This window comes from Carettochelys insculpta, chromosome 1 (genome assembly GCF_033958435.1).
Source record: "Carettochelys insculpta isolate YL-2023 chromosome 1, ASM3395843v1, whole genome shotgun sequence".
Lineage (NCBI taxonomy): Eukaryota > Metazoa > Chordata > Testudines > Carettochelyidae > Carettochelys > Carettochelys insculpta.
In genome coordinates this window covers 170,155,538-170,174,613 of record NC_134137.1, presented here as the reverse complement: position 1 = coordinate 170,174,613, position 19,076 = coordinate 170,155,538, and the positions used below count along the sequence as shown (strand labels likewise).

General features: G+C 44.2%; 1 protein-coding gene across 7 annotated transcripts in view; it reads right to left on the bottom strand.

Annotated features, from left to right (window-relative positions):
• The window catches only part of KDM6A (lysine demethylase 6A), a 295,712-nt gene that overhangs the window by 211,994 nt on the left and 64,642 nt on the right, over positions 1 to 19,076 (bottom strand). For all 7 annotated transcript variants that reach the window (XM_074995163.1, XM_074995170.1, XM_074995188.1 and 4 more), the window contains exon 3: positions 8,017 to 8,125. In XM_074995163.1, the coding sequence (XP_074851264.1) occupies positions 8,017 to 8,125 (109 nt within the window). The remainder of the gene's footprint in view (positions 1 to 8,016; positions 8,126 to 19,076) is intronic.

The following is a 19,076-nucleotide window of genomic DNA, read 5'->3' as shown; positions in this document are numbered from 1 at the left end:
GGGAGGGGGGCGGGGGGAAGAGTGTGATTACTTCAGGGAAAAAATATTCTTGTTACCAAAGCCTTATCTTGGAAGACAAGACATCTTATTAGTCCTAAAAGAAATGGGATACTTGAGTGTGAATGGTCACAAGCTTAGGTTTTCACCCAACTGACTATGGCCATCATTAGAAGATGCATCATTTTCAGTAAACATAGTAAAATACAGTAGGGTCTCAACATTCATGAGGGTTCTGTGTGGAGAACATTGTGTATGTTGAACATGGCTCCTGCCTGGAAGCCAGGTGCCAGCGCTCCTGGCCGGGGCCCCGGAGCAAACGGCCGCTCACAAATAATTGAATTCGCCCACATTAACTTTCCGAATCTTGAGACCCTACTATACACTAAGCATCATAATAGCAATGAAGTTATCAGTATTATAAAAACTCTTGATAAATACACACCCAAGTCAGCCTAAAGTTGATACATCCAACAACACGCTTCTGAAATAGAGAAAACTGTCCAGAGGAGCACAGTTGGATGAAACATAGCTCAGAAATCTTGTAAAGTATATATTAGATTTCTATCTCTCAAAAATGCTTTTTCTAATATTAAAATGTGTACTGTAATATGAAATGCAATGTTATCTCAAACTAATTAAGCATGTAATTAAAGTAATTCTCTATTTCTTAAAGTAGATATTGCTTACATCATATCAAGTTTCCTAGTATTCTTTCCATCTTACTAAAGACCACGCTCAAAACTGAAACAAAAATGCACTGATACATCTCCTGGTGTCCTCAGCATACCTCTCTTTCTCCCCTTAGGGGATTTCATCAGGTGGAGATGGGTCCAAGAGCATGCAGAAAGCTAATGATCTATTAAAGCAGGAATGGGGAATCTCCAGTGCACCAGCCACATGCAGTTTATCAGGATTAGCCATTGGTGAGTTGCCAGATGCTTTGTTTAAAGATGCCGCTGAGCAATAATGAAAAATAAGCAATTCTGGAGTTGAATAACCAATCTTTAATGCATGAGTGGGCAACCTCGAACCCATAATTTGTATGGATTCACCTCTGCTGTCTCTCCAGACTTTGTTTACCTGAGTGTCCACAGGCACACAGCCCAGTAGCTTCTATTGTCTCTGAACAGCAAACTAGGGACATTGGGAGCTAAAGGGCTATGTGCCTTTGGACGCCTGGGTAAACACAGTCTAAAGGCACAGCAGCAGCAAACCTAACAAACCATGGGCTGGAGGTTGCCCACTTCTGCATTAAAGCCTGATTATTCAACTCCAGAACTACTTATTTTCATTATTGTTCAGAGGCCTCTTTAAACAATCTGGGCTAAATATTAAAAGTCCATCAAAACAACTGGATTACTCTTGCCAAATGATTTTAATTCCCGTTACTATTTAAAAACCATAAAGAAAAATACACTAAACATAAAAACACCACAGGACTGCAATCACATAGCTCTTGAACAGCAATATTTTATAATAAAATACCATAGCAAGAAATTTCCCTAGGCCAGAAAAATCACAATATAACTTCAACCTATTAAAAAGTTCCATATCCACTGTACTAATGTAACATATCACTTGGCAAGTTGGTAAGCTCTCCACACTCAGGTTTTCCAGAGACAATTAACTGGAGCTAAAAATCTCCAGCAAACTCTCTGGACCTTAAAATATCACCCCTGAACAGAGGAAAAGACAGATGGGGATATCGTACACTAGCAGCAGCAGTACTGGTTTTATCACGTGCCATTTTGGCTTTTTTGGTAAATGAAGGATTCCTCCCTCCTGCCATTCAGATCTGCCCACACTCAGAGCACTTGAGCAGCCATCAACTGTAATACCTTCTTTCAGGTGGTAAAGGTCTATCAAAACAGTGACAAAACTAAACTCTCTAGAAATTGAGCTACTCTCTATCACTGCCAAAAGTTGAACGGGTTATTAAATTTTCACAGTTAAAATATCCATTTGTTTCACAAAATGTAATCAAAGCCTGTTTACCTTTTCAAAAATTCAAAGAAAGACCATGAACTCTTCAAAAGCCAAGATTTTTACAGTTCGCTCAGTTTTTCAGCCATAATCCCAAGATAACCTTTAGATGATATTTTAAGAGTTTTAATAGACATTTAAAAACAAGTGCACAATCTTGCTACAACTACTGGTGCACTGCTCACTACCATGCAATCAGTATTTGCAAAGGAATAATAATTGTTGTGGTCTTTCAACTGCTTAGCAACAATTGTATTAACAATTTACTCCCTGTAACTTTTACTGTGCTTCAGTCACATGCAAGATTTATGCTCTTTACATTAAGTATCTGCATTATCAGATCATTTCAGACATTTTATCTAGTGACCAAGTAAAACAAGTTTTCAGTTTGCTGCACCAAATAAAATAGCATGTAATAAAATTCAGAGCACTTCTCCCTTCAACTTTCCTTATTCCTCACCTCTCGTAAGGAGTACAAGGGTCAACATCGACCCCTGGGAGCATCACTACACACGCGGGTGAAATGAAACCCCGGAAGACAGACCCTGAGCTGGTCAATCTTCCATTGTAGTGTGGCTCTAGCCTAAGCAGCATCTGTTAAAATTAGTACAAATTTAGGTGTGCCCAGTTCATTGAGTAGTCCACATTTTTGTAATAACTTGAAATATTCTTTATCCCTGAACTGCACCAGTTTTTATATACAAACATAGTGCATACCCTGTTTACAGAGTGCTATGTTTAAGCCTTGGACAACAGCTCCAAATAACTACTCATCTATTTAATCGTGACAAGTGGAAAGAAGGAAAGCATAAACCCATCCATTTACACAGAATCCAAACTTCCAAATGCAAGCCAATGCAATTCTGTATTCCCAATCCTGCAGATTGCTATAGTGCCTCATGGTCTTCCCAAATAATATCAGACGAACATTAACAAGACTGCTGAACTCCACTTCTGCTAATCAGATTCTTTTAGACATCACATCAAAGCTATTGTACTGCTCCTTAGAAAAAAAGTATAAACAGCAGACAAATAAAAGCTAGAGGAACATTATCTACTCTAACCTCCTCTAACACAAGCCAAAGAATCTCATCCAATAAGTTCTTCATCAAGCTCAGAATCATTTGATCTATGCCCTAGATTTTTTGAGAGAGATTCAACTCTTAACTTCAAAGACTGCAAATGGGGAATCTATCACATCCCTAGGTAAATTAACTATCAGGATCATTATCTTCACTTAAGACTCTGTTTATTTCATTTCTAGTCTGGATTTGTTTACCTTCAGGTTCCAATTTCAGTAATTTCCTGTACCACGAATTTGGGGAAGCTGTCAGGGGCCAGCTCTGGGTCCCAGGAAGAGGCCTTAGGCAGAACAGGTGGAGCTGGAGGGAGGGACTTCATGTGTGAGACTGCGTGCATATGAAAGAGAGAGAGAGATAGCGCGAGCACCCACAAGCTGGATGTTGGAGAAATCTTAGATACAACAATGCACTGTCTCTAAGAAGCGCTCATCTCAGTCACCGTTCATATCTCAAACTGAAGCAGCTCTCCTGGGTAACACCCAGACATCAGCACTCCACTCTCTCTCTCTCTCTCTCTCTCTCTCGTTCTTCTTCCCCCCGCCCTCCCCCAAGGACAGGGAGCAGGAGGGTCCTGGAAGCAGCTCAGCTGCACGATGGAGCAAGGTGGGAGGAGGGACAGCTGAACACATAATGTCATCTGTAAAGTATTTATGCTCTGATAATCAGCTGGGTGAGCCAGACATAAATGTTGGACAGGCCATATTTTGCCCACCCCTATCCTATATAAACGTAATACCACCTCCCTGCTCCTACGTGAGTAGTAATTTCATCTTTCCCACCACAGAGCTTTGGAATTCATGTCCAACCTCTTACATCATTTACAGAGTTCCCACTTTTCAGGATGCAGTCCCCCCTCCTATAAATATGACAACCTACGTTCTTTGTTCCTGGGTTTAGAACTTGCAAACGTCTCCCCCACTCCTTGACAGTGAAGAGCCCAATCCCCGCCACAGGGAAAGAAGCTGAACCATTCTGGTGTTCCTGCTCAGCCTTTTAAAGGCAGAGCAGAAGGGAGTGGGAGCAGTTAACTGAGTAACCAACAGACAATTTTTCAGTTACTTGGTTTCCAGATTACTCACTTTTTAACATCTCTAATACATAATCCTAATAAGCTTTCCTGACCCTGGCAGTTGATGATATGGGCTGAGCCTCTCCAAAGTTGCTCCTATTTCTACACAGGAGCAACAGCAGCACCTCTGAAAAACAGAACCTACTTTTCAGTGCAATGCATTTAAGAGGTAGGATACAATTACCTCTCCTCCCACAAAGAAGCTAAAGGATTTACGTTTACAGGAACGACAAACTGCAGCAGAAATGAGCATGTGATAACACTAACCTACTTCAGATCATTTAACGGCAGAACATGCTGCTACGTTCCCACCATATTTTTCACAATACTGAACTCAGGGGAACTTGGCTCTGCACACTTTCACAATGCTATATCACAGCCACAGTTGCCAGCTTCCTCCAGGCCGTGTGTGGTGCTCAAACCCGACACCCTGCTCCTTCCCAGGATTCACCCCCACCTGACCCATGGGTGCTTGCAGCCCAGCGCATCCACAGAGTTGGCGCCTATGATCAGTGCCAACCATGGTCAAAACATTTAGGGCATGAAGACACATTGTTTAACCTTTCAGCTCATCTCCCTTACCTCAATTTTAATTGGAATAGCCAAAAGACCCAAAATGGTATGTCCAAATGCATAGCATAGCAGAAAACAACAGGTACATACAAGAACTGAACAGATACAAAGAACGTATGGGAACTCAAGATGATGTTTAATGTTAGAGCAGTGGTCATCAAGATGATCATTCATCACCTCACTGTGAAAGAGGCTCCAGAAGTATTATGTAGCCCACATCACCAAAGGACATCTGAATAATACCTCACAGTTACTCACAAAACTCGGGAATGGAAGTTGTTCATAACTCTGAACATTACAGTTGTCCTTTCTAAGGTTCACAACTGAACATGGACTTAATACAGCTCTGAAACTGTTTTCTTCAGTAGTAGTTTAATGTAGTTCTGCACTGTTTTTGCTTATTTAGCCACCTCTGCTGCCGCCTGACTGCATACCTGTGGTTCCAAATGAGATGTATGATTCACTAGTCAGTTTGTAACTCTGGTGTCCATAACTCTTAATTTCTACTGTTTGGCGAACTATGTTCGTTCAGCATGATCCTCTGGATCCTTCTCCCCCAAGGCTATTTCACACACTACAGGTCAAAAAATGGTCAAGAACATGCTGAAAAATAGTAATCTAAAATGTCAATACCACAAATCCAGGAAATATCCAACTTTCACACATCACATGTGGAACAAGAACTGAAACCAATGTAGACTTTCTATGTAGATTCCCAACCACTAGGAAGAAGAATGGTAACAGAAAATCATCCAAGCCCTCAGCACAGCACAGAGGACACAGCGGGAGCTAAGGAACTACCTCAGTGTCTTAGTCAGCACCATAATAAGACTTCCACTGGGAATACACAGCCTCCCGTTGCCTCCAAAATTAGGAAAGTAATCAGAAAAATAGCTTAAGAATCATTTAAGGTTTCTCCTACCCATTACTCATGCAAACTACAGTCAGGCAAATATGGCATTCCAATCTATTGTGGGCTGTGGTTGTGGTGAAAATACATTAGAAAATTTTAGAATCAATACAAACCTTGGATGAAAATAACCCAAACCCTCATTTCCTCTCTCTCAGATAAAATCTGTCACTGCATCCTCTTGTGGTAGTTTGTTCAACAGTCTAAAGCTCTTATTTTAAAAAATTCTAGTTATTTAGATTGTGGAGAAAACTGTGACAACATGAACCCAATATAAACCAAATTTAGTGTCGCTTTGCACCTGCAGCCAGCCTGAAAGAATAAGCTCTGAGGTGAAAAAAACTCTATTCTTCTAAATGAGACCTTAAAACTCTAAAAGACACAGGCAAAACAACTGATATGTTGGGATTGTTGACTATTTTACAGATGATTGTTTAAAGCAGAATCCATGACGGAATCAAGTCATTTTCAATTTATGACGTCATCTACCAACCAGAAAGTTTCTGTCTCTAATTGACAATATTTTCCTCTATTACCTTTACTGCCAAAAAGATGTGCAATTGTACAGCAAGATGGCTAACTTGAGTTAGTGATCTCATTTTAAACACATACCTAAATTGGCAGCAAAGTCAGCATGAGCCTTCAGTGGCACATGTTGAAAAACAATAATTCATACTTAAGCCTATCTGCATCAGAGTTATTTTCTCCAAGAATACTTGATGCTGCTCAGTGTCAAATGCCACTACCTTTGCCTGCTTTCTCCATTACAGATTATTCAAGTGCCATGGTGCTCTGTGTGAGCAATGATGTTGAGAGGGCAGTTCAGTGCCTGAGGGTCTATGGTAACCACCTGGGAGCCATAGTATTTGACTAGCACTATACTAAGTTTATTGGCTTTTCTATCTGTAACACATTAGTGTTTGCCCGTTAGTAATTTTCCACAGTGAACTTTGGTGGTTGCTTGTTCTTGTCTTGTGATGGGAGATTGGACTTTGGACCTGATGAAGGTGGTGGTCAAGTAAGGAAACAGATTATCTCATGTGTTTCTAATGTCCAGCACAATGACCCTCTCCCAGCCCAAAGTGCATGTGAGAGAAGAAGAAGATTATCTGCATGCAGCCGAAGGTGGAGAGGAAGGTTTTTTGCTGCTCTCAGGTGTTATTCTACATGGATGAAGTCTCCTTCAAGCCAATAAGCCTTGTGAACTACAAAAACCACATTAGTGTCGAGCAGGCATTTTTCAAGAAGCCTTTGGTGTCTGTAGCTGTATAGATTAGTAGGATGTCCATAATCAATTTACAACACTCTCAGATTAAGGTACACTCTTTGATGTTAAACTAGTCTCCTCTCCATCTGAACCTGAAGGAGAATAAAGTCGCCTTGCTACCAGTCTTCATGTCTAAGCATATAGACTATCTTAATGATGTGCGGTGAGCTACCACTACATAACTAGAATGTCAGCCAACCATGTTTCTGTGATGCAGACTACTTTAGGTGACCCACAGCTGACTAGTTTGTGACTGCAAAGAATAAGTTGATTAGGATAAAGCAGACATCTTGAAAATACTCAGTTTAGTCTGTGTTGGTTGGTTCATTTGATGTGCTGGAATGCCCTTCCTAGGGAACACCCAGGTGGCATAAAAACAGCAGTGGCACAGGCTTATGTTTATGGTGGAACAACCTGTGGTGTTTTTTCTTTTTTTTTAAATTCCCCCAGTCTACATAAATTGGAACAGTCTTGACATTGCTGTAACTTACATCAGGGTCAAACACCAGCCTTTGGCTGTTCACATGCTTGAGGGAGAGCAAATGCCACATTATACATCTGCCCCTGTTCCTGGGGCCTAGATCAAGCACCCATCAGTTAGATCAGGGACCTGGACAACATTCTTGGCACACATTTACATCTCCTTTTCATTTCTAACACCTATTCCTTTTACACTAGGGCCATGTCTACACTTTTAGAAATCTTCAATATAGCCATGCTAATGGCCATTTCGAAGAATACTAATGAGGCGCTGAAATGCATATTCATCGCCTCATTAGCATGCCGCCCACTGTGGCACTTTGAAATTGCTGCTTTTTGCTCCCGTGTGGCTCATCCACACAGGGGTCCTTTTTGAAAGGACCCCGCCAACTTTGAATTCTCCTTATTCCTATCAGCAGTATTCACATTTCACATGAACCATTAAATATGTTCTATCAAAATACTTATCTACAAGGTTTCTCAGGGGAGGGGGCAACAATTACACATGTATTTTGTAACAATATGAAGCATAGCGTAGGCAGGCAAAGTGCTGAATCTGATTACCCAATATTTATAGTTATATTGTAGTGTCATAATCAAATCTGGGTCATTAAAGACACTGATTATTAAAACTGGTGATAAAAAGCCTTACCTTTTGGATAATCGTCCAATAAGAGGTTGAAGTGACCTAACTGACAAAAGAAATCAGATTCGACCTTTCCTTCAGCTTTCAATATCAGAGATTCATAGCAGCGAACAGCCTGCAAAAGAGAAGGAAAATACACATTTTCACAATGCTGTATTGTATTGAACGAAGTACATGCTATAAATGGCATCTTCCTTCTAAAACATAAGCCTTTTAATTAAACCTATGAGTGTGCAAACTATACTCTGCAAGTTTCAAATATAAATATGCGGCAATACTAATAACTATAATATACGATTTATGGACCTGATACACTTAATTTCCACAAAACAAACTAATACCATATGAAGGGTATTGATTTAAAGCGAAGTGATATAAATCACTGAATATAATTATGATTTAAAATCAACAAGTAGGAAGCTGATTAAAAATCAATTTAAATCTTGTTTTGCGTTTGTTCTTTACTCACTTTCCCAAAGTGCCTCTGAGTTTTGACAGCTGATATAATTTAGTATTTTTTCCTAAACAGGAGGCTAAGCTGCCTATACAGATTTAAGTTATTATATAACGTACAATTATTCAAATTCTTAATTTACCATTTCTTATTTACGAGATCTCAGTCATTACAATGTCTCATGCTGAATTTGTACGGAAATCCAAACTCAATTAAAAATGCTTTTTTACATAGAAAAGCATTTCAAATTGTTCACAAAATAACACCATGTCTATGCTTATATCAGCTAAACATCATAACACACCCAAGTGACATTAATTTCAGCAGCATAAATGTTAACGTGCCCAGTGTTACGTCAGCAGGAGAACTTCTTCCACTGATATAGCTACTGCCATTTCTTGAGGTGGTTTTATTATGTTGATAGGAGAGCTCTTTTCCACTGGCACAGAGCAGCTACAGAAGTGCTCTTACAGCATCACAGCTACATTTGTGCCACTTTAAGCCCAATAATATAGACACAGCCTTACTTTATGAAAACATGATTTGCATTTAAAACTGATTTATTAAACAAAGGAGGTATTATTTGCAGTTAATTGAATATTTGCGTTTTCACAGTGTTTCTGGTCACCAAGCCGTTCAAGATTTTAGAATTAGCTGATCTCATCCTTTTACACTTTATTTTTATTCATTGATTGGAAAAAGGAAAACAAGCTTTCCTGGCTTTTCAACTTCTAGACTATTTCTAAACTTAGAATGGGACTTGAAACTGGTCTTCCACATTCAAGGTGAGTGAACCAGCCATCAAGCTATCTTGCTATTTTAAAGGGTGGTTGGGTAGGTTTCTCTTGTTTTACAGCAGAAAAAGGTTCATAAGGTCTAGTTTTTGTTTTGGTGCAGAAGAAAAACAAAATAACTCCATTTTACACAAAGCAAGTAAAGTACAATTTGGTTTTCTACTATTTACATCATAGCGTGAAACACAGAGAATCTCCAGACTAAAATTGCGTGACCCATAAAATTTTGTGGGCAAGTAATCAGATAAGACAGACAACCTTGCTAAAATGACTAACAACTGTTTAAGGGAAAAATCTGAATTTCTGGAGACCCCTGATCCAGGAGGATCCCCATAACCAGGCACAAGCCTGGCTTCTCTGAACAATGCAGGAAAATTATGAATCAGACATGTTTCAACAGATTAGAATTTCGGACCCTACAACGATTCTCAAGTTTATCAAACCACAGTTAGCCTATACAAGCATGGGAGTTAAGACACATGGGTCTATTTCTGACTCTTTCACACACTTTTCTGCGATCTGCAGCAAGTCAGATTTTCACTGTATCTTAATCACCAACCCTTCAGCCATTAATATTTAGGATGTTTATCTATATTCACAGAGCTATCATGTAGTATATTTGATTTTAACTTTCAAAACTCTTCTTGGAACAACAGAGAAATGGAAAGCATAACTACCGCGCTTGCTTCCCGTTCTCACTGAAGAACTGGAAATACCAAGATATTCTCTTCTCTTGAAGAGAATTAAATATAAAAGTCCACACAAGATTTTTCTCTTTTTACCCAGTATCCCAAGTCCTCCCAGTAGAATTCCTCGCAAACAAATAAGGATACTCTGGTAAAGATTGTGGTTCAAAAAACCATCTCTTCTTCACAACAAATTCCTTTGAAAATATCCCTGGAAAGGAGTCAAAAATTTTCCCCTTAAAGGAACAGGCAAGTCTTCCTGTCGAACAGCAATGGGCAACCACGAATGGTGAGTTGGCTGCATGAGAAGTGCCCCTCCACTTCAGTGGGCCACAGCAATCCACAGCTCCCCATCCCCAACAGCCCCTCACGCACAGGGGCACCAAAGCAGATTTATCTGCTGCTTCCCCCTCCCTCACAGCACTTCCAAAACATGTGAAGCAGGTGATTCACTCTCTATCCCACTCCTTCCTCTCCCTCCCTCTGTCCTCACCCTTTTCTCTCAGCTACTTTACAAGAACTTACCCACCACTGCTGTAGAAACAACAGATTAAAAAGTGTTTTGAAACAAGGAGGTGAAACAAACACGGCTTTGGATCGGAATCTCAAGTGATCTGACCCAACAGGATTTGAAGCTACACAGATCCACAGCCACTGGGATAACATCAAACGTAAAAACTTCTATTTACTCCTGCAGGAATTCCATGCTAAAAAATAAAAATGCTATGCATGATATTTTAAAGTTCTGCAAAATTTGGAATATTTTGTCAAAATAATACAACATAATCACATCAGTTTCAATTACTGTGGTAATTTATTTCAAAACACCAGTCAATTATGTAACAATGTACACAATAAAATAGACTGGGGAAATATTTTTTGACAAACAGATTCTTTATCAGGCATTTTTAATACAGAACTTTGAGTAATAATTCATTCAAATTACAATACATAAATATATTTCCCACATGCCTCAAAAGCAGCACAAAGACTTTGGAGAGTCAGAGGTACTGGAAGGGATGACAGAAAGAGAAGTAATTGCTAGAAAGAAACCTGGGAATGAACCTGAATGGTTGTGGGTATGGATGGAAGATATATGGAACAGGGATTTTTTTTTTTTTGTGGGAGGAGGGGATTGTTAGGGAGCTCAGTAGCCTTCCCAATACTGGCCTGTATCTTCTCATATTCAGTCAAGGACATCTGTCCATCTCCCCATCGCCCTCCATCTCCACTGCCAATCAGTCCAGACTCAATGTTGTCACCTGCTAGCTCCCGTGCTCTCAACCCCAAACTGTCCTCCCCACCAGCCCTTTTGAATCATCTTTATGAAAGGCGAAAAGATGTAAACTGCAATGAGACCCCTCTTCTAGCTTATCCTTACCGACAAAAAAGAATCAGTAATTCTGCAGTGAAGGGAGGAGAAAAGTCTGTGGGAAACACTAGTTCTGCATTTGACATGGGATTTCCCCAAGAGTAATTCTGTTCCATATATTATTTTACTTTGATAGTCAAGTCAAGTCATCCAAATTCTACAGCTTCTGATGAAGTTTAAGCCAAAAACTTCAGAGTAGCTCATCATTGTTCCACACTAGCTGGGTTTATGGTGTCTCCAATATTTACATAAACCTTATGCCCTCCCCTGGATTACCATTTAATAGGTATTGCCCACAACATTTCCAACTGCTACTTTGCATATTCCTCTGAGATATGAAATATACTATTCCATCATGGGAAACAAAGGCATCCTTAACGTTTTATCCTTACAGTGAGCACATTACTGTGGCCATGCAGATAGTGCTGAGTTCTAACCACCTAGATATTAAAGAAATGGTCACAAGAAAAGCAGAAGATATCAATGGACCACCTGTCTAGTTCAGTTCCCTGAAAGGCCAGTCCAAATATATGTTGTAAACGACTACAACCAATCACCTCAGTATCAAAGGAGGGATTTCCAAAAGGCGGAGCCTTCAGAAGACTGAAAAACAGAGCCCAGAAAAGCCACTTAGATGCCAATGAACCAAACAGCTGATATAAAACAAATATCCTATTGTTTAGTTTCTGCTCTGCACAGTCAGAGTCTGGGTAAGTCTGCAAAAAGCTCAAAATGCAGGGAAAAAAACCCTGAGATCTCCTGGAGTGAACAACAACAACTAATACTGCTTCCTGAACTACAAACCCCGCTATAAAAGTGTACTCCCTTGTACACAAGAAAGGGTAACAATTCAGCAATTCCTGTTGCAACTCTTCTTGGGGTTTAAGAGTAACCGGGTGCTCCTAGATCAGCTCCTCACGTCCCCTCATTCCAGAGCTTAACATAGTTGCTGCCTCTTCTTCACACACTTTGGCTACATCTACACCATCACATAAATGTGATTTTATAACTGAGTTTTAGAAATCTGATTTTGAGTCTCCTCACTTCCCACAAAGTTGAGTTAGTGAACAACTTGAGTGAACAATCAACTGTTGCAGCAGTGAATTGTGGGAACCTATCCCACAGTTCCCGCAGCCCTGCATTCTGTGCCCTCTTCATGGGCCCTGCTGCACCCCCACTGCTTGCAGCGTTCACCCAGCTGCATAGTTCCCAGATCCCCGCAGCTTGGGGGAGCCAGGAAACTGATCAGTGCTGCTGCGACTGGCTCCTGGGAGCCAGGAACTAAGTGCAGCAGGGAGCCAGGTGTTGTGCTAGTCAGTTTCGCAGCACCTGCAAGTGGCGGGAAGATGGGAGCCAAGTGAAACAGTGCCATGAGTTTCCCAGCTCCCTGCCACCTGCAGGAGCCAGGAAACTGACCAGGGCTGCTGCGCTCGTCGGTTTCCCAGCTCCCACGAGTGCCAGGGGGCCAGGTGCAGCAGCACCAGTAAGCCTCTGGAGGCTAAGGAATTTGATTCAAAGACATGGCCCTTCCACATTAGCCTTCATTCAAACTGTTAAATTCAAACTTGATGCTACATACACCCAGTTCTGACTATATTATGCTATCAATATTAGTGCCTTCTAAATTGAGATAATGGTATTTACAATGAAGACAGTCACTTGGTAGAATTGAGCTAACTGCCTTAAAACTGAATTTATCTCATAGCATAGGCATAGCCTTTTTTGTTCTTGAGCATCTTGCTTCATATTTACCCAATTTTTGGAGAGAAGGTTCTTTTTCCCCCCACTTGTGGTTTACTCTTCCCTCTGTATTACACATCTGTAATGACGGTGGCCCAAATCAGGGTTCAGAATTCCACGGTAAACACAAACAAGAAACAGAAGAGATTGGGGAAGAAGGATGATGATTCTCTTATGAGCCACCTGCCACTTGACTCAAGGTAAGACTAAGCAGTTTACCACAGAGGGAGATATCTGTAACCATATAGCTTTCAACATTGTGCATATCTGCACTCCATTTATTCTTATGTTATCTACCTGGCTTCAAATTATTTTGGAAGAGAATGTATAGTTAAAATACCCTTTTCTCCAGAGCCTTGCTTGCCATTTTCTTCCTCCACCCATTTTTACTCCTGTTGGATTTCCTTCCCTCTTCAAAGACCTTGCATAATGCAATAACGATTCAATAGGTGAAATTTAAAAAAAAAAAGGTGGGGGGAATGAAGAAAGAGGCATTAAGGCTAATACAAGCTCTATCACTATGTTTCACACTGAAGAAAACAGGTAAGAACACTGTGCCAAAGTCCCTTGTCAGCCTCTGTGGGTCCCTGCGCCTCCTGGTGGATCTGGGCTGCCTCAGAGACTCACGGAGGCCCCCCTTTTGCCCAGGCCCTTCCAAAGGCAGGGGTCTCCGCTTAGCGAGCCATCCTCATCATAGGCAGGACCAGTACAGGGAGAAAAATACCAGGCCCCTTGCAGGCCCGCGCCTGCTCCAGTACAGTGATCCGTCGGGGGAAGGGTAGGGGGAGTCCAGACCCACCCTCTACCCTGACTCCAGCCCAGGGTCCCTATGAGAACAAGAGGCAACCAGCAGGACCTTTACCGCTGCCCCAAAGTAGTAGCCTCACCCTGGGCCACTTCGCCCACCACTTCCCCCATGGCATCTTTTAGCTGTGCTCCTGCTCCTGTGGTGCACCTCCCAAAACCTTCCCCCCAATACCAGATGGGGAGCCTTTTATAGGGAGCACAGGGCCTATCTGACCAATGAGGGCTGATACCTAATAAGGCCCCAGCTGCCCGTCCTAATTGGGCCTATTCAGGGAACAAGAATGCATTAGCCCACCAGCCGGCATATGTTCCTTCTAGAAGGCTCCTGCAGCTACCAGGCAGCGGTCTGCCACATATCCTCCCCCCTGCTCAACACCTGTGGGTTGGACAACTGGGGACGACATACAGGGCATCCTAGAAAGTCCATCCGCATTTCCATTCAGTTTGCCTGCTCTGTGCTGCGCCTTAAATTGAAAGGGCCGTAGGGGTATGAACCACTGGGTCACCCTGGCGTTCTCCTTGTTCCGTTGCATCCATTGCAGCAGAGCATGGTCTGTAACTAAGACAAAATGACACCCAAGTAGGTAGTATCGTAAGGCCTCCATAGCCCACTTGACCGCGAGGCACTCCCTCTCGACCATTGCATATTTTCTTTCCCTGGGAAGCAATTTCCTACTGAGATATAGGATTGGGTGTTCCTCCCCTTCAGATACTTGGGACAGGACCGCTCCTAAACCCACGTCTGATGCATTGGCTTGTAAGATGAACTCCTTGGTGAAGTCGGAGGCTATCAACACTGGGTTACTACAAAGAGCAGTTCTTAGGTCCTCAAATGCAGTCTCAGCTGCTTCAGACCATTTTACTAGGTCAGGGCCTCGAGCTTTTACCAAGTCTGTCAGGGGGCTGGCTCATGTTGCAAAATGGGGAATGAATCGTCTGTAATACCCCACTACCCCCAGAAAAGCCCGAACCTGCTTCTTCCATTTAGGCCGAGGCCACTGCCGTATGGCCTCTAGTTTGTTTAACTGGGGCTCTACTACCCCCTTCCCTACCACATACCCCAGGTATTTGGCCTCAATGGACCCCACCGCACATTTGGCCAGATTTGCAGTGAGGCCAGTTCGCCAAAATGTCTCTAGGATGGCTTCTACCCTTCCCAGGTTAGACTCCCAGTCTGGGGTGTGTATGACTACATCATCTAAGTAGGCGGCTGCATATCTGGTGTGGGGCTGCAACAGTTTGTCCATTAGGCGCTGGAAGGTGGCTGGCGCCCCATGGAGACTGAAAGGGAGAACCGTGTACTGGAATAACCCCTCAGGTGTAGTGAATGCTGTCTTCTCCTTGGCGTCTTCAGCCAACGGGATCTGCCAGTAGCCCTTGGTTAGATCTAGTGTGGTCAGGCACCGAGCATTGCCCAGGTGGTCAACCAACTCATCAATACGCGGTATAGGGTAAGCATCGAACTGTGAGGTTTCATTCAGCCGCCGAAAGTCATTACAGAAGCGTGTGGTGCCATCTGGTTTTGGTACTAATACTATGGGACTGGACCACTGACTGTGAGATTCTTCAATTATACCCATTTTCAGCATCTTGTGCACTTCTGCTTTGATTTCTTCCCTTTTGGCCGCTATGACCCGGTAAGGTCTCATCATCACACGGGCCCCAGGATTTGTAATTATATGATGTACAGCTTCCGATGTTCGACCAGGTTTCTCAGCGAACACATCCTGGTTCCGGGTGATCATGTCTAGGGCTTCCTTTCTCTAGGCTGGGGTTAATTCGGGACCTATTTTTACTGGTACTTTAGGTTCATCCAGAGGGTGGTTCTCTTCCTTGCTTTGGGCCGCCAGACAGGTCTCTCTCTCTTTCCAGGGCTTCACGAGGTTAATGTGATAGACCTGTCCTAATTTTCGCCATCCCAGTTGGCATACTTTATAGTTTACTTCTCCGATTTGTTCAATAACCTCATAAGGTCCCTGTCACTGGGCTAGCAACTTACTCTCAGCAGTGGGGACCAACACCATAACCTGGTCTCTGGGCTGAAATTGTCAAACTCTGGCCTGGTGGTTGTCATAGGTCTTTTGGGCCTCCTGAGCCTCTTCCAGGTGACTCCTCACTATCGGAGTAACTTGGGCTATGCGGTCCTTCATCTGCATCACATAGTCCACTATGTTCTTTCCCCTGCTTGGCTCTTCCTCCCAGCTTTCCTTTGCCATATCTAATATGCCTCGGGGGTGGCACCCATACAGCAACTCAAAGGGAGAGAACCCAGTGGACGATTGGGGTACTTCCCGGACAGCAAACAGGAGGTAGGGCAATAACATGTCCCAGTCCTTCCCATCTTTACTCACAACCTTCCTAATCATTGCCTCGGGCATGCGATTAAACCTTTCCACTAAGCCATTGGTCTGAGGATGGTAAACTGATGTCCTCAAGGTCTGTATATGGAGCAGGTCACAGAGGTCCTTCATTAGTCGGGACACGAACGGGGTGCCCTGATCTGTTAGAATTTCCTTTGGGATACCGACCATGGCGAATATTTCCAGAAGTGCTTTGGCAATGGACTTGGAGGCTGTATTCCGGAGGGGTAGGGCTTCCGGGTATCTTGTGGCATAATCTAGGATTAGAAGTATATACTGGTGTCCTCGGGTAGTCTTCTCCAGGGGTCCAACTAGGTCCATCGCAATGCACTCAAATGGGACCTCGATAATGGGCAGAGGTACTAGAGGGGCCCTCAGATGGGGCCAGGGACAATGGAGCTGACATTCTGGGCAGGAGACACAGTACCTGCAGACATCCTCGTGTATTCCCGGCCAATAAAATTGGCATAAAACCCGTGCCTGTGTCTTTTCCACTCCCAGGTGTGCCCCAAAGACGTGGCTGTGGGCTAGGTTCATGATGGCCTGCTGATGTTTTTGGGGTACCAGGAGCTGGTGTACCTCGTCCTTGGTCCTGTGTGACACGGTACAGCAGGTCCCTTTTTATGATAAAGTAGGGGCCAGGGCCACGTGCCTTGCCCTCTACCGCTACCCCATCAATCTCCGCCACCTCCCTTCTGATATTGGCGTATCGGGGTCTTCTGCCTGATCACGCCCAAATGTCGCGCTCTCTGGGCCCACCAGATTCTGCCCTGGGGTGGCCTCTCCCAACTCCAGCATCGCACTGGTTGGGTTGGGATCGGGGCTGGTCTCTGCCTCCCCCACAGCCTCTGATTCTCCTTCCACTGGCCCTTCAGAGTTTTCTCCTCCTTGTCTGTCTTTACATTCTTCTGGTGCATCTGGGGGGTGCCGGTTTGCATAGGCGAGCCTTTGAGTCTGCGTCAAAATATGTGTGCCTATTTCCTTAGCCACCCTCACCTGCTTCTTTGACTTCTGGCCCCTTCCTGGGCTGGAGCACAATTATTGGGCCAATTCGGGGTATACTGGGGTATGTAGCCCATTCTCCTCTACCTCCTTTTGACTGGGGAGCTCCCCTGAACGCTGCTCTTCAAGAGGTAGCAGGCTACTAAACCCTGGGAAGTCCCTTCCTAACAACACTGGGTAGGGTAGGTGTGGGACCACCCCCGCTGGGACCTGAGTATTAGACCCCTGAACATGTATCTTCACCCTAGCCATGGGGTAAAAGTTTACTGTCCCATGGACACAAGTTACGCCCGTGCGTTTTCCCGGCAATAGTTGCTCGGGCCTGACTAGATTCCTCGAAGTTAGGGTGAAAGCACTCCCCGAATCTATTAACGCATAAGTCTCCTTTACATCTACTCAAACGGGACGGGTATACTTGTGGGAGGCACCTACCACTCCCACTAAATCAAGCAGGGCACATGGGTCTGACCAGTCCCCGAGGTTGCACTGCATAGGTTCCTCTCGGTTGGGGCACTGGGCAGCTACGTGCCCCAGCTCCCTGCACCCATAGCATCTGTAGGTTCGCCCAGAACCCTGGAGAGAGTGGGGCTTAGCCTTAGGGTCAGATGGACGTAGCTCCTTTCCTACTACCTCTGATCTCTGCAGCCCTCTCGTCCCCTCCTTTTCTTCTCCAGGACCCGGTACTGCTCGAGCTGGTGGCCTTCCTCTAGGGGTAGGCCTGCTGTCCGAGCGACTGTGAGCCAGCCCCTTTGCTGCAAGCCACTGCTCCACCACAGCAGCTACTTCATCATATGTAGTGGGGTCCTGTTGGCCCACCCACTCCCGGAGGACCGGGGGTAATTTCCTCATGAACTGGTCTATCACTAAGACCTCTATCATGTCCTCAGTGGTATGGGCCTCAGGGCACAGCCATTTCCGGGCAAGGTAAGCCAGATAGAACAGCTGAGCCCTGGGTGGTTTCCCCTCCTGATACTCCCAGGCATGATACTTCTGGTCCCTGGCTGCAGTAGTCGCCCCTAGACAGGCCAAAATCTCCTCCTTAAGCCTGGGGTAGGTATTGGCATGTTCCGCGGGCAAGTCACAGCAGGCCCTCTGGGTGTCCCCGCAGAGAAAGGGAGCCAGGATACTGGCCCATTGCTCCTCTGGCCAGGCTTCTCGCTGTGCTGTTCTCTCAAACACCAGGAAGTAGGCCTCTACGTCCTCTCCAGGCGCCATCTTGGGGAGACAGCCCGCGGCCCTCAGGGCTCTCACCCCCTCGCTCCCAGGGGTTCGACCTGCCAGCTCCCGAAGCTGGTTGACCACTTCTCTTAGGAGGGCATGATCTGCAGCAGCTTGATCTAGTAGGAGTTTGTTAGTTTCCTGCTGCACCTGGATGGCCTCCTGCTGAGTAACTGTAGCTTGTACTAATGCCCATACTAGCTCCTCCATCTTTGAGATATTCTCCCAATAACCCACACCCGAGTGCTGTTTTTTTTTTGTTTGTTTTTGTTTTTGTTTTTTTGTTTTTCTCCTTTTATTCCGTGTGTTTACTGTTGGTTGCCGTGCAGTGAATATCCCACCCCTGACACCAATGTGACAAAGTCCCTTGTCAGTCTCTGTGGGTCCCTGCACCTTCTGGTGGATTTGTGCTGCCTCAGACACTCACGGAGGCCCCCATTTTGCCCAGGCTCTTCCAAAGGTAGGAGTCTCCGCTTAGCGAGCCATCCTCATCATAGGCAGGACCAGTACAGGGAGAATACCACCAGGCCCTTTGCAGGCCCACGCCTGCCCCAGTAAAGTGATCCCTCGGGGGAAGGGTAGGGGGAGTCCAGACCCACCCTCTATCCTGGACTCCAGCCCAGGGTCCCTATG